At 56.0% G+C, this 13,328-nt stretch overlaps 5 protein-coding genes across 5 annotated transcripts in view; 2 read left to right on the top strand and 3 right to left on the bottom strand.

Annotated features, from left to right (window-relative positions):
• Positions 1–446, bottom strand: part of BBK36DRAFT_1085627 (Pkinase-domain-containing protein) — a gene marked incomplete at both ends in the record, with an annotated part of 1,370 nt that extends 924 nt beyond the window's left edge. The window contains 2 exons of the mRNA XM_024888956.1: positions 75–173; positions 288–446. Coding sequence (XP_024752544.1) covers positions 75–173; positions 288–446 — 258 coding nt within the window. The remainder of the gene's footprint in view (positions 1–74; positions 174–287) is intronic.
• Positions 447–1,874: 1,428 nt separating this feature from the next.
• On the bottom strand, positions 1,875–2,617 carry BBK36DRAFT_1113733 (hypothetical protein; the record flags this gene model as incomplete). The annotated part of the gene is made up of 3 exons (XM_024889945.1): positions 1,875–1,959; positions 2,020–2,280; positions 2,376–2,617. 3 exons carry the CDS (start codon positions 2,615–2,617, stop codon positions 1,875–1,877), a joined length of 588 nt encoding a protein of 195 aa, XP_024752543.1.
• A 1,072-nt stretch (positions 2,618–3,689) lies between these two features.
• BBK36DRAFT_1167081 (hypothetical protein) lies at positions 3,690–6,328 on the top strand (the record flags this gene model as incomplete). The annotated part of the gene is made up of 4 exons (XM_024894996.1): positions 3,690–4,548; positions 4,693–4,797; positions 4,846–5,064; positions 5,148–6,328. The coding sequence occupies 4 exons, from the start codon at positions 3,690–3,692 to the stop codon at positions 6,326–6,328; spliced, it is 2,364 nt and encodes a 787-aa protein (XP_024752542.1).
• Positions 6,329–6,890: 562 nt separating this feature from the next.
• On the bottom strand, positions 6,891–8,838 carry BBK36DRAFT_2594 (hypothetical protein; the record flags this gene model as incomplete). The annotated part of the gene is made up of 2 exons (XM_024897996.1): positions 6,891–8,320; positions 8,433–8,838. The coding sequence occupies 2 exons, from the start codon at positions 8,836–8,838 to the stop codon at positions 6,891–6,893; spliced, it is 1,836 nt and encodes a 611-aa protein (XP_024752541.1).
• A 1,240-nt stretch (positions 8,839–10,078) lies between these two features.
• Positions 10,079–12,220, top strand: BBK36DRAFT_1134715 (serine hydroxymethyltransferase). Its single transcript, XM_024892400.1, has 5 exons — positions 10,079–10,141; positions 10,206–10,256; positions 10,323–10,687; positions 10,790–11,812; positions 11,859–12,220. The coding sequence occupies exons 1-4, from the start codon at positions 10,106–10,108 to the stop codon at positions 11,778–11,780; spliced, it is 1,443 nt and encodes a 480-aa protein (XP_024752540.1). The 5' UTR covers positions 10,079–10,105; the 3' UTR covers positions 11,781–11,812; positions 11,859–12,220.
• Positions 12,221–13,328: the final 1,108 nt, after the last annotated feature.

Below are 13,328 nucleotides of genomic sequence, written 5' to 3'. Positions count from 1 at the left end.
GCGTCGGATTCGTAGTAGGAGCCCTTGCGGCAGATGCGGTCGAAGAGCTCGCCGCCGAGGGCCAGGTCCGTGACGAGGTAGAGGTTGTTCATCGTCTCGAAGTAGTCGACCAGCGTCAGGATGTTCTGGTGGCCCATGGAGACCTTTTTGAGGACGGCGATTTCATTGCGAACCTGCGCTCTCGCAACCAGCTGTATTAGCACATGTTCCGGGTTCTGTCCTCTTGTAGTTTCCTACAGGAAGAGGAATGAAAAATGGCGAGCCAGATGCAAAAGAGTCTCGCATACCATGTGTTCTCGCCCCGCCATCAGTCGCTTGTTGATAACTTTGGCGGCGTAATAGCGGCCGGTGTCGATGTGGACGCATTCCTTGACGACCGAGTACGAGCCCGCGCCCAGAGTCTTCCCGACCTTGTATCTGCAAGGCTGGACCTGCGGCTGCTGCTGAGGCTGCTGGCGGCTCATCGTGGGCGACCCGTGGAAAAGTCGGGCGCGCGATGGCGAAGGAACTGAGAGAGGCTCGGGTGGTGAGAGGTGTGAGACGGAGTTTCGATCGAGGCAGAGGCGTCGATTTATCGGCGACGGAAAAAGGAGAATGGCGGCGGATACGGGGGGGGTACAAGACGAGCCCTGTTGATGCGGCGAGAGGAAAAAGGATGCTTGTAGTTTTTGGTGAACTTGTGCGCAAAACGATAAAAGAACGGATGCAATGCTGGGATCTGGACGGCGAAAGGGGAGTTCGGAGTAGTTTGGCGGTCTTGCAAGTTGAGACCAGGTGGGGGAGGGGCCAAGGGGGGAGCCTAATGTAGAGTAGATACAAGCACTTTCGGCCTATCAAGCTGCGATTCCAGAGGCTGATGACCTGAGCAGAGCAAGAGGCTGACGGATCTGGTTCACTGACGCGGGCAAACACAGCACCGAGAGAAAGAAGAGGCCGCTTAGAGCTTAGTAGTCGCAAGGATTTACGAGGGAAGAAAAGGTACCCAAAGGTGCAGTCATGCGCTGTACGTCGTATTTGGGGGCACGGCTGTAGGAGGGCTGGTTCTGCAGAGGGAGCTACCACTTAAAGTTCCAACTGCGGGAGCTGGAGAAGAGAGCTTGGGAGTATCGCCACACGTCTGCCAGTTCGAGTGGTATGATGGGGGAGCTGTCGAGACATGCTTTTTACCCTACAAGGAAACCTGCGGATTATCAAGTCAAGGTGGCGATAGCAGCAATTCAAGGCGCGATATTCAGGTTTTTGAAGACGAGGTACGAAATCAGTGCTCTTGTTGATTTCAGCGGCGCAATGCTTCGTACTAAGAAGCACCATAATACCAAATTCCGCAGCTGTGCCTTAGATCAGTAGTACCCTAGTAATGTGCCAACTATCTACAGTACAATCTGGTCCTCTGCAGTAGTATATAGCAAAGGCTGAACAGGCGCGCAGATAGATCATGCAGATATGCGTCTTATTCGTGCAAACCCAGCCGTTTGGGTGCCTTCAATGTCTCTTCGTGATGCGGCTGACGGGAGTGAAAGAGACCCCAAGCCTGCATGCGCCTGGCCACGCTGAAATGGCCATGACGCACTATTCGCTGTAACTCGGGTTTCTTGCTGTTTGTTACTTAGAACGACTCGGTTGATCTGAGTCTTGCCATGTGTCGAGTCTGTATATTGCGTCTCTGAGCGATTGAATCAGGCCCTTGCTCCTTTCCTAGTCACAGGAACTTGAGGCTGTGGGAGTTGAGCGCAAAAATCCAATGTCTCGGAGCTGAACGATAACGACGAGAGTAAGCTTACATGGCAGCCATATCCAGATCCAGATCCAACATGCAACAGCCAACTAAGAAGAAAGACATTGTTGCCTGAAATTCACAGACCTCTTAGATTTCGCTATTCCGGTGGGCCTCTTCGCGACTGCTTTTTGGCGCTGTTGAATTTCTTGTCCTGGACGCGCGCCTCATGAAACCGCTTCTCTCTGTTGCATCCATTATTAGCACATCCAAATTTTCCTGACGACGGGGAACGCCCAACTTACATGTCCTGGTGCTTCTTCTTTTTCTCAGCGCTGGTCTCGGCGGGAGTCATTTGGCGGTAGATGCCCATGACCTCGTCTATGAGCTTTCGTCTGTTCTCGTCCAGGTTGGCGGATCTTGACCGATGAGCCTGCGCCGAGAACGTGAGAGAGTCATTGCCGGCAGTGTAGTACTTGGAGGACCGCACTGCGGAATGGAGATATTTGGGGAGAACGGCGAGAAGCTCTTTCACGGGGATTACAGTGATTGCCTTGGTTTCGGTTCTGCGGATGGTCGGCTGCAGTCAGTAATCGAGATGCCCCGTCTTACATTCACTCCAGGTAATCCGTCATTGGGAAGAAAGAAGAGGCTTCCATACTTGTTGACGTGCTGGCCGCCAGGACCGCTGGATCTTGCATACGTCGTATTGCCTTTAGGCAGCTGAGACGCATCAAATGAACTGTACCACAGCCGTGCCTCGGCCAGGGCGTCCTGATCCAGCTGAGCATCGTAAGCCTCGTAGCGTTTAAATCTCACTGGCTGAGATAACGACAGCCTCGGCTGCCGCGGTGCGACGGCAGCCAGCGCTGTTCTCTTTGGCAGACGAGATAGCAGGAACATTGTGATACTGGACCAGTGCAAAGAATCTCAGGTGTCTCGCATCGCATATGTCGGCCCTAGCGAGATGCTTAATCGTGCCTTATCGGTGCATTTCTCGCCGATCTATCTGGTGGTTCGCAGCGCCAGCGTCCCCAGTGTCGATGCTTTGATCCAGTCCCTGGATGCCGTAGTACCAAGCAGCAACCTGGAAAACGAACAGGGACGATGAGATATGGTAGATAGCCCGGAACAGCAAGTCAAGAACGACGTAATGATCTTGGAAAGACTACGACACGAAGGCCAGTTTGAAGCAAGTGTAAGTTCGATTTTCTCTCTCTTCCCCCGGTACAGTAAGGCCCCGCACTGCCGACCAAAAGAGGACTAGCCAGGTGGCAGAAATCTGAGGCTCCTTCTGCCGTAACAGATCAAAGCTTTGCCGGCTTTTCTGCCTCTGCCTTTACTTCCTCTGCTTCTGCTTCCTCTCCCTTCAACCAACTGCCGCCAGCCCTCGGACTTCTCTTCAACGTAGCCTCAACCACGGCGCGGCGCATTTCAGTCTCGGCTCGCAGCCTGTCTCCGTCTCCCGTCCCGCAGCGCCGAGGGTGTTTGTTCGAATCCCGTGACTCGACGCCAGTCTCTCGTAGCCGGACGCCTTATCCGTGTCGCAAAAGCAGCAGAATCATCCCATCTCCTCCCACCACCGCCAGACTACTATTACTACTACTACTACTACCACGAGTACTACCCCTAGCATTTGCCTGCAGCTTCAGGGAATCCTTGCGCGCCCGCCTCAACAATCAGCCCCACATCGAACCACCGTCGACAAGCAGGTGATAATTATCCCTCTCTCAGTCGCCGGCAACAGCTGCTCCCATACCAGCCTCTGCGCGGATGCCAACTGCCCAGCCTCGCGCCCCCTTGAATCTCATCTAGCCAGCGATCCCCCAGCGTTTACATGCCAGAGCCGGAGCCGCAAGCCGAAGCTACTCTGCACGCCACAGCTAACCTCTCGCCCGTCTCCCCCTCGCCCGTCCACTCGGCCGCGCCTCTTGTGGTGCCAGCGCTGCAGCACACGGTCGATACCATCGACGCCATGGTCGCTGCTGCTGCGTCGCTTCCCGGCGGGACGGCCGACGCCCCTGCCATCGACCCTTCCCTCGCGCCTGCTGGTGAGCCCGACGAAGTCGTAGATGATGACAGCTTCAGCGATGCCTACGGCGAAGAGACAGAGGACGTGGCCGTAGAGCCGCCGCGGCAGGAGCTCGTCGACAACAACGACGACTACGCCAAGACGTTTGACTCTCCTATCGGCCCCGAGGAAGGGGAAGACCAAGATGTATCATCAGTACCACGAGAATCCAACGAGATCTCATCATCCATGATAGCCGAGCATTTGACTAGTCGCCCATCAGACGTCTCTCATACCGCTGCTGATCCATCCGCCTCTGCTGCTGTCCCAGCCGCTGCTGCTCAGAACCCATCTCTCTCTACCGCACAGCCCGCAGCCGGTCCTGAGCCCGCCATGTTGCAGTCGGGCGATGCACACTCTTCCTCCATCCCGTCTGCGGCTCAGTCCACGCCGCCCGGAGCTGGCCCTGCCAGGCGAGCCTCCGAGGCCTCTTCATCTCTTGACATCCAACAGCTCGTGGCTGATCTCACTGCCCATCCCTCTGAGTCTGGCCCCGAGAACCCTGACCCAACACCGGCTCCTCGCGCGACGGCGGATGTCCTGGCAGCATCCAACCCATTCCCCTCAACTACTGCTGCTACCTCAACCACCACCGCCGCCACTACCACAATTCCTTCTGCTCTGCCATCTTCCTCGTCTCTCCCACCGCGCCCTCCCCTGCCGCAGGCCGCTCCCCCATCGTATGCTTCCTCGCACCATCCTCTCGGAGCCAATGCCAATGTCTCAGGAGGCGCCGGCGCGCCCTCCACTTTTGCTCTTGCTGGTGCCCCTGGAACCTCGTCTGAAGCTCTGGGGAGCCTTCCGCCCCATCCTAGCACGGCCATGAGCGCCTCGGCTACTGCATCGTCCATGAACTCTTCTTCCTATGCCTCCAAAACACCAGGATACCCTGCTGATCGATCCCAAGATGCCGACTATCAGCGGCAGTGGGATCAGTTCATGGCCGATGAGCGACAGTACATGTCGGAGGCTAAGTGGGATCGGTTTCCAGAAGGCTCGCGCATCTTTATCGGTTAGTGACTTCGCCTCGAGCCCTCGTGTTTCCTCCCATTCTTCCAAGTGTATACGCCCGCGTACATGCTAACCGTGATTTCTGTAGGAAATCTTTCCAGCGACAAGGTTTCAAAGCGTGATGTGTTTGACATATTTCACAGATATGGTAGGCTGGCCCAGATCTCTCTCAAGTCGGCGTATGGGTTCGTTCAGTATCACACCGTCGAGGAAGGCCGTAACGCTCTGGAAAACCTTCAGGGCATGGAAGTGAAAGGCCGGCGCATTCGTAAGTGATGCCCAAACTCCCCGCCCAACTTATCCCCGTCTCCTTTTCTTCCCTTTACTTTATCGATTCTGACCATTGGGCAGATTTGGAAATCTCCCGGCTCCAGGATAAGTCCAAAAAGGAAAGGAACCGTAGTTCGGAGCGGCCTCGAGGACGGGAGACTGGCCGTAGAGGAGAAAAGTACCGTGATGACAATCGGCCACCGCGCAACCACTCGCCTCGCCGTAGCAATGAATACTATGGCAGAGCCGACAGGGGTAACAGGACCGATAGCTACGGCCGCGATCGAGGATACTACGACTCGGACAGAAACCGTGGCCGCTCGCGATCTCCCAATGGATATGCCAGAAACGATAAGGACTCGTACCGCAGGAGAAGCCCCAGCCCCTACAGCAGGGCGCGGCATGAGCCGGAGCTTGATCTGCCCCGTCGATACGGTGCAGACGTCCCAGACGTGCAAATCATCATGCAGCCAGATGTCAACCGGGAGTTTGGCACTTGGGTTGAAGGCGCCTTCAAGGCCAAAGGGCTGAGGACCAACGTCATGTATCTTCACCCGCGGTTTCCGAAGGACCAGGTCATCCAACGGCAGGCGGCCGAGGGCGTGCACGGGGTTGTAGACCTGGATGTCCGCGCCCAAGGCCTGGGCCGGATCCCCGTCCATTCATTCGACCGCTCTGGCGGCATCCACAACGTCCGCTTCGAGCAGTACGTCGACCTGGAGCCAAGCACGGCGGCCGAGGTCATTCTGCGAGCCAAGGCATCCGGCACGGCGGGCTACGGCCAACCATATGGAGGAGGCGGTGGATATGCCACCCAGCCGCAGCAGTATGGCGCGCAGGCCCCGCAACCTCCTCACGTAGCTGCGTATCCTGGTCTGCAGCAGCACGGCTCGTATCCAACGCAGCCCGCGCCATCAGCCGCCGACCTCGCGGCGCTCATCGGCCAGGTGGACAACAACACGCTGCAGAGGCTTCTGTCCACCATTCAGGCCGGATCTTCGGGAGCGATGCCCGGCGGACTTGCCAAGCCGGCTGCGCCAGCGGCAGTTGATCTCCAGGCGATACTAGGCTCTCTTAACGGGGGAGCGGCACCGCAGCAGCACCATGGAGCCCATCCCCAGATGCCGTACGGCGTGCCATATGGTGGTGGTCAGCACGCGCCTGTTCCTCCTGTGGGTGTGGCGCCGCAGGCAGCAGGCACCGGCGACGCGGCGACTCAGGTGCAGAACATCATGGCCCAATTGGCTCGTTATCGCCAGTGATTGCAGCCTGCTATCTCCTTTACGATTCCGTTTCCTTTCTAATAGCTTTGCGTTTGCTGCCGCCCTCTTCCGACTAGATCCCGGAAACTTTGGCCACACGAATGATTGACGCTGGTTTTATTTCAGATTCTGATACCACACGGAGGCCTGACTCAATTGCTTTATATTTCACTTCGGACCAGGGCACCCTACGGACATTGAGATGTGGTCCGAGGAAAATAGATAGAAGATGCTAGGGAATGGGCTTGGTACGCCCCATTGGATTCGCTCGCATCCTTTTTTGCTCTCTTCATCCATTGATTTTGCTCTGCTTTTCACGCAACCAAAGCCGGACAGACGGTCTGCAGAGGGTATCGACGTTGTAAAGAGAGGCATGATGTCAAATGAGAATTCATGATATTTTGACCATGTCCAAGTTCTGCCCGTGGAGAGTGAATGTTTAGTGAAACTTATGCAGCATAATATCTAAATATCTATCTATAGACGAGTAAACATGCGGAGTAAGCCATGCCTCTTTCTCTGTCTATGAGGTCTTCCATCTCGTCAAGCTCAAGCTTTATCATCACCATCCAAAACTCTCGTTGTGCCACCACACCTCGCGGCCCTTGAAGACCCACGGCCCGACCCGTCGCCGCACATCCCTCGCCATCTCGTCCGGCCCGCAGACTAGGATGGCCACTTTCTCGTCCGCGCCGTGACGGAAAAGGTCGTCGACGATCCTCTGGAAGTTGGGACGTCTGCTGTTGCTGCTGCTGCTCTGCCGGCGGCGGGAGGCGCCGTGCATGTCTTGCAGCTCGATGGAGGACGGAGAAGGCGTGGTGGTGGTGGTGGGTGCATCATGACCCATGATGTTCTCCGTGAGGTAGAGGTGGACGTTGTCATCGTCCAGGAGGGACTTTTCGTCGTCACCGCCGCCGGCGCCGGCGCCGGCGAGGGGGGCCATGGCCCAGGTCGCGTCGGCGGCGGAGCGGATGGCCCAGACGAAGTGGATGTGGGACGAGGGCAGCTCGCGCTGGAGGGCGTGGTAGAGCGGGAGGGCAAAGGTGGCGCCGACGCCGCCTGCGACGAGGAGGATGCGGGAGGCGCCCCATGTGAGGAGGTGCTGGAAGTGTTTGCCTATGGCGCCGTGGGGGCCTTCTATGGCGAGGGTGATTGTGTTGTTGTTGTTGGTGTCCCCTGGATATGCTGATGTGGGTAGTGATGCTGTGGAGGATGAGGAAGAGGATGAAGGGGAGGCGACTTGGGAGAGCATGTTGGTCATGGGTCCGGTGCGTCTTCTGGCTACCAGGGTGATGGTCTGGTTGTCCTGGCTGGCGGAGGCGACGGTGAAGGGGTTGAAGAGGAGGTCGAAGATGAATGATTTGGACACCGGATGCTGGCTTGTTCTGCCCTCGGGGGGCAGGCTGAGGTAGACATGAGAGCCCGGGCGCGAGCGGAACTTGTCGATCTTGTGGGCGGGCATGGGGGCGGTGATCTTGATGAGGTTTGTTCCCGGGACGATCTCGACTGTGGAGGCCGTGTGCGTGATGCCGATTTTGCGCACCGCAATGTCGAGGAGGAACACGAGGAGGCTCTCGGCGACGTATAAGCGGGCCGAGTGGGCGTGGAAGAAGAGCAGCACGGGGGCAAGCAAGGCGACGCCCAGGTGGGTGATGAAGAAGACGCGGTACGAGAACCTCCTTACGCGAACCAGGGCGGTGCCCATGAGGGCGTGGAGGGCGACGGCGGCGAGGACGCCGCAGAAGACGACGGGGGCGAAGAAGCGCTTGACCCAGATGCCGGAGAGGATAAAGAAGACGTTGTAGAAGACGATGTGGGCGGCGACGAGGGCGTAGATGACGCGGCCGAGGACGCGGTGGTAGCGGTTGACGTGCTCGTGGGAGGAGGCGAAGGCGTAGGCGTAGGGGTTGAGGGCCTTGAGGGAGAGGAGGTACTGGATGGGGAGCTGGGAGACTGCGATTGAGCCGAAGCGTTTGGTGAGGTGGAGGTAGTCTGTGGGTGCGTTAGTGATGCTGCGAGTTATGATGACTTGAAATGTGTATGAGATCTCATATGAGATTTTCACACATTGAATCTCGGTATAAGAAAGGACATGATGGCTCACCTTGACCAGTCTCCAAGACGCACAGAACCAGCAGCACGCCCGTCCAGACGAGGCCCAGCACCCACTCATCCCGCTGGCCCCATCGCACGCCTCGCACGACGACGTCGTCGCCCAGCCACCAGGTCAGGGCCCTCCATCTGGCCGCCAGCAGGCCGAGGCCAGAGCTGCGCTGGGCCTTGACGGTGGGCGAGCCGGGGACGTGCGCATAGCGGCCGCGGCTGCCGTCATCGTGGCCGAGGCGGGGCAGGAATCTTGCGGAGGCGCGGACGGCGAGGCGGAGGAGGGTGAGGAGGACGGCCGGGGCGAGGGCGGCGAGGTGGGCGATGAGGGCGTAGCGATCGATGGTTTGGCGGCGGAGGAGGACGTCTTGCTTGGAGAGGGTGAGGAAGTGGTACGGCCAGCCCATGGTCCCTTTTTTTTTCGTTTTTTTTGTTACTTTTTCTGATTGTATGTTTTCTTTTTACGGAGCCAAATGATGCATGGTGATGACGACTAGTAATGCCATATCATGGGTACGAAGAAGTGTTTACATTTGGAGGCACATCCCTGATGCCATCTGCGTACGTACTAGTTGATGCGCCACGATATGGGATGCATGGTGTGGCTTGTGGGCGGCATCAGCCACATGCTGAGTTGAGTGAGCTGCATCTGCATGTGAACAGAACCCTTGGGGTACCTTGATGTCTGCTGGTATCCATGAATCATCATCATCCTCCCTTTCTCATCACTTGATGGAGCAGGAGCAGAGAATCAACGTCCCGCCAACAACGTCCCATCGCTAGTAAATGCTTCAACGACGACAATTGGCTCTTCTTTAGTAGTCTGCTCCGGCCACCACTCCCTCAATACAGCAGCTGACTCAGGCCGGAGTATCTTAGACACAGCAGATGGATCTCCAGCGTCTGTACCTGGTAATAGACGATCCTCCGCGTCTGCAGTAAGCAGTTGCAAGTCCGACGCCAATTGAAGCCCATCCATTCACATCCATTCCCTCGGACTTTGCATTCTGTCGTCCTCCATGCAGGGCCTGCTTGTGCTTGTGCTTACTGCCCCCCTCCCCTGGCGGAATCGGCAGTCCATGAAAGAAGCAGAGCCAGAGAGAGAGCCAACCCACGCAAAATGACTCTTTTTTTCCCTGTTAGTTGTAGATGCGACACACGAGAATGACAACAGCTTTAACGATGGCGGCGCCGCGTTATGCTCAGACGGTGCAAGGCGTGGCGGCGCGGCCAGCGATCGTCGGGTGAGAAATCCAGGGCCTCCCACAGGGCACGCCCGGCCATTTACAGGGCCTCGCATCCGCCGTCTGCCGCCCATCCACCCATCCACTGATCTCCGAATTCCCCACCCGCTGGCCCAATCCACACCGCCTTACCCCACTGGGACTCCCCGCTATCCGATCTCGCCCGTCTTTTTCTATCTGCCTGCTGGTACAATTTTTTTTTCTTCGGCCACTTCTCAGACTGCTTCCTGCTGGGCGCCACGGAAAATTTAGTCGGCGCATTTTTTTTTTCCCTCTCGTCACCTTTCTTCCTTCTCTTCAGCCGTCTTCCTTATCTTCAGCCGTTTCTCCTCCTCTTCTCTCCCTTCTTTCTCTTCTTCTTCTTCTCCAAAGAAGCTCAAGTGCCCTCTTCACCCAATCTCCTCACATCCCACCATCCCCATCCCCCACCATGTCTACCTACGCTCTGCCTGCGTCTCACAAGGAGGTTCGTTCGACGCCTTTTCTCTGGCCCTATGGAACGGCTGTACTGACTCAATCGTGCTCTACAGATGCTCGAGAAGTCTCTCCTCGAGTCTGACCCTGAGGTCGCCGCCATCATGGTGCGTTGTCGCTCCTCTGCCCCTCCATTCATCTGGCGAACCCGGCCGGACTAACACGCCTTGCAGAAAGACGAGGTCCAGCGTCAGCGCGAGTCCATTGTTCTCATTGCCTCCGAGAACATCACCTCCCGCGCCGTCTTCGATGCCCTGGGCTCCCCCATGTCCAACAAGTACTCTGAGGGTCTGCCCGGCGCCCGTTACTACGGCGGCAACCAGCACATTGACCAGATCGAGCTGCTGTGCCAGCGCCGTGCCCTCGAGGCCTTCCACCTCGACCCTGAGAAGTGGGGTGTCAACGTCCAGTGCCTCAGCGGCAGCCCTGCCAACCTCCAGGTCTACCAGGCCATCATGCCCCCCCACGGCCGTCTCATGGGCCTTGACCTTCCCCACGGTGGCCACTTGAGCCACGGTTACCAGACTCCCCAGCGAAAGTAAGCTATAGAACGAAGCACCGTTGCCCTGAACCAGCTCTGAGATGGCTGTGTTTATGCGGCCTGAGAAAGAAAAGCTCTAACTAACAACGCTCTCTGCAGGATCTCCGCCGTCTCTACCTACTTCGAGACCATGCCCTACCGTGTCAACCTGGAGACCGGCATCATCGACTATGACCAGCTCCAGCAGAACGCCATCCTGTACCGCCCCAAGGTCCTGGTCGCCGGTACTTCCGCCTACTGCCGTCTGATTGACTACGAGCGCATGCGCAAGATTGCCGACTCCGTTGGTGCCTACCTCGTTGTCGACATGGCTCACATCTCCGGTCTCATTGCCGCCGAGGCCATCCCCTCTCCCTTCAAGTGGGCTGACATTGTCACCACCACCACCCACAAGTCCCTCCGTGGCCCTCGTGGCGCCATGATCTTCTTCCGCAAGGGTGTCCGCTCCGTCGACCCCAAGACCGGCAAGGAGACCCTCTACGACCTTGAGGACCCCATCAACTTCTCCGTCTTCCCCGGCCACCAGGGCGGCCCCCACAACCACACCATCACCGCCCTGGCTGTCGCCCTCAAGCAGGCTCAGACTCCTGAGTTCAAGGCCTACCAGGAGAAGGTCGTCTCCAACGCCAAGACGCTCGAGGTCAAGTTCAAGGGGCTCGGCCACAAGCTTGTTGCCGATGGCACTGACAGCCACATGGTCCTGCTCGACCTTCGTCAGTTCAACCTCGATGGCGCCCGTGTTGAGACTGTCCTTGAGCAGATCAACATTGCCTGCAACAAGAACGCCATCCCCGGTGACAAGAGCGCCCTGACCCCTTGCGGTATTCGCATTGGCACTCCTGCCATGACCAGCCGTGGCTTCGGCGAGAAGGACTTTGAGCGCGTCGCCCAGTACATCGACCAGGCCATCAAGCTCTGCGTCGAGATCCAGGCTTCTCTGCCCAAGCCCAACAACAAGCTCAAGGACTTCAAGGCCGAGGTCACCAGCGGCAAGGTTGCCAAGCTCAGCGAGCTCCAGAAGGAGATTGCTGCCTGGGCCAGCAGCTTTCCTCTCCCCGTTGAGGGCTGGCGCCTGGATGCTGGCATCTAAGTGCAAGATGCTAGCAACCAACTGGTCTGTCCTTCGGCCAGTTCAATTATGATGGGCATTTTTCTTTATCAGTTCTATAAGGCACAAAAGATACCAAAAATTTAAACAATACGTGGAGAATCAAAAAGATTGGGTCCACCGGGGCATTTAACATGGGATGGGACAAAAGCCAAAATCGGCGAAAGGTTCAACAACTTTGCAATTTCTGTTTACTTCATGAGGGCTGGCGCATGCGTTTTTTCTTTTCCACTTCAACTGGAACTGAGTGGTAGGCAGGGAGGAGTTTTTGTCTGGGTACATTACGGGAGATTCGAGGGACATACTACATACATACAAAGGCCTTTTGCTTGCTGTTGATCTTGGTATCAACGGCAATTCAACGTCGGTCGGTATTGGGTGTCCTATCCTGCTTCAACAAGTAGGCGAACTTTTACAGGAATCGAGCAAAGAAAGATTCTTTTCTGTACTCAAAGATGTGCTTCGTGACTGTTTGCAAATTATGCGTGTGTACATGATGCATTGTGACATCTTTACAGGTGTTTACCCTCCAATGAGCCACGAAGTCTTGCACCATAGAGCCGTAAAGACGGGAGGGAGAACATACAATGAGTGAAAATAACCTTAAAAAACAAGGGCCAGCAAATCAAAAGCAACGACTTCAATTGAGACCTAATAAAGCTCTCTCTGTCTCTCTCTCTCTCGTATATTTTCTTCATCTAAAGCCGCCGACTTCATCAACACAGTGGCCCAAGTAAAGCCATGAATAAGAGACAAGAGAGCATTTTCCTCTTAGTGGTTAAAGAAACTAGGTAAAAGGTATTTCGATAGTTAAATCTAAGAAAACCCAGGGGTAACACAGAAAGGACAGTTTTGACCACGAGAAACCAGAAATCGAAAGAGAAAAAAGGGTCTCAACCGGGTTGCAGGAAAGAAAGAATACAGAAGCATACTCCCGGAAGACAAGAGTGTAAGAAGAAAGAAGAAGAAACCAATATTTGCCGCCTCTGGCCCAATTGCATCAAATCATCCACACATCCCACCATACCTATCGTTTCGTAATTTTTTTTCTTTCTGTTTCCCCCCCATGGCGTTTCGTTTCGTCTCGGATTTCATAGCCTGGTGACCATGGTGAGGATGTTCAAGCACTGCCTGTTTGAAGAGTGCTGTTTCAACCTCGGGTTCAGCTTTTTCCTCCCTTCAAGAAGATGAACCGCATCGTCGCCTGCGTTATTCGTCGTAGGGAAATAGGCCCTCCGCTTCGTTGAGAGCCAAGGTATTTTGTTCCATATCAAATCCTGATAAACGCCACACAAAGACTCAAGGTCGGCCAATTGGGAAGGACATGCCAAGAACTGAAAAGAGTAAGGGTAAGGAGAAGGTGTAGAAGTATAAGTAAGGGCACGCTGAGACCCTGCCCAACCCCGAGTGGAATAAGGCAAGAATAGAGATCATTAAGGGTTCGAGAAACATTAAGCATCGGATATACGTCAAGTAAAACAAGATTTGGCCGTCTTGCTGAATGAACAGAATGGGGTGTCTGCTCATGGA

Source organism: Trichoderma citrinoviride, assembly GCF_003025115.1.
Source record: "Trichoderma citrinoviride strain TUCIM 6016 unplaced genomic scaffold BBK36scaffold_3, whole genome shotgun sequence".
In the NCBI taxonomy this organism is placed as follows: Eukaryota; Fungi; Ascomycota; class Sordariomycetes; order Hypocreales; family Hypocreaceae; genus Trichoderma; species Trichoderma citrinoviride.
Note: the sequence above shows the minus strand (reverse complement) of the source record. Positions and strands in the feature narration are given on the sequence as shown.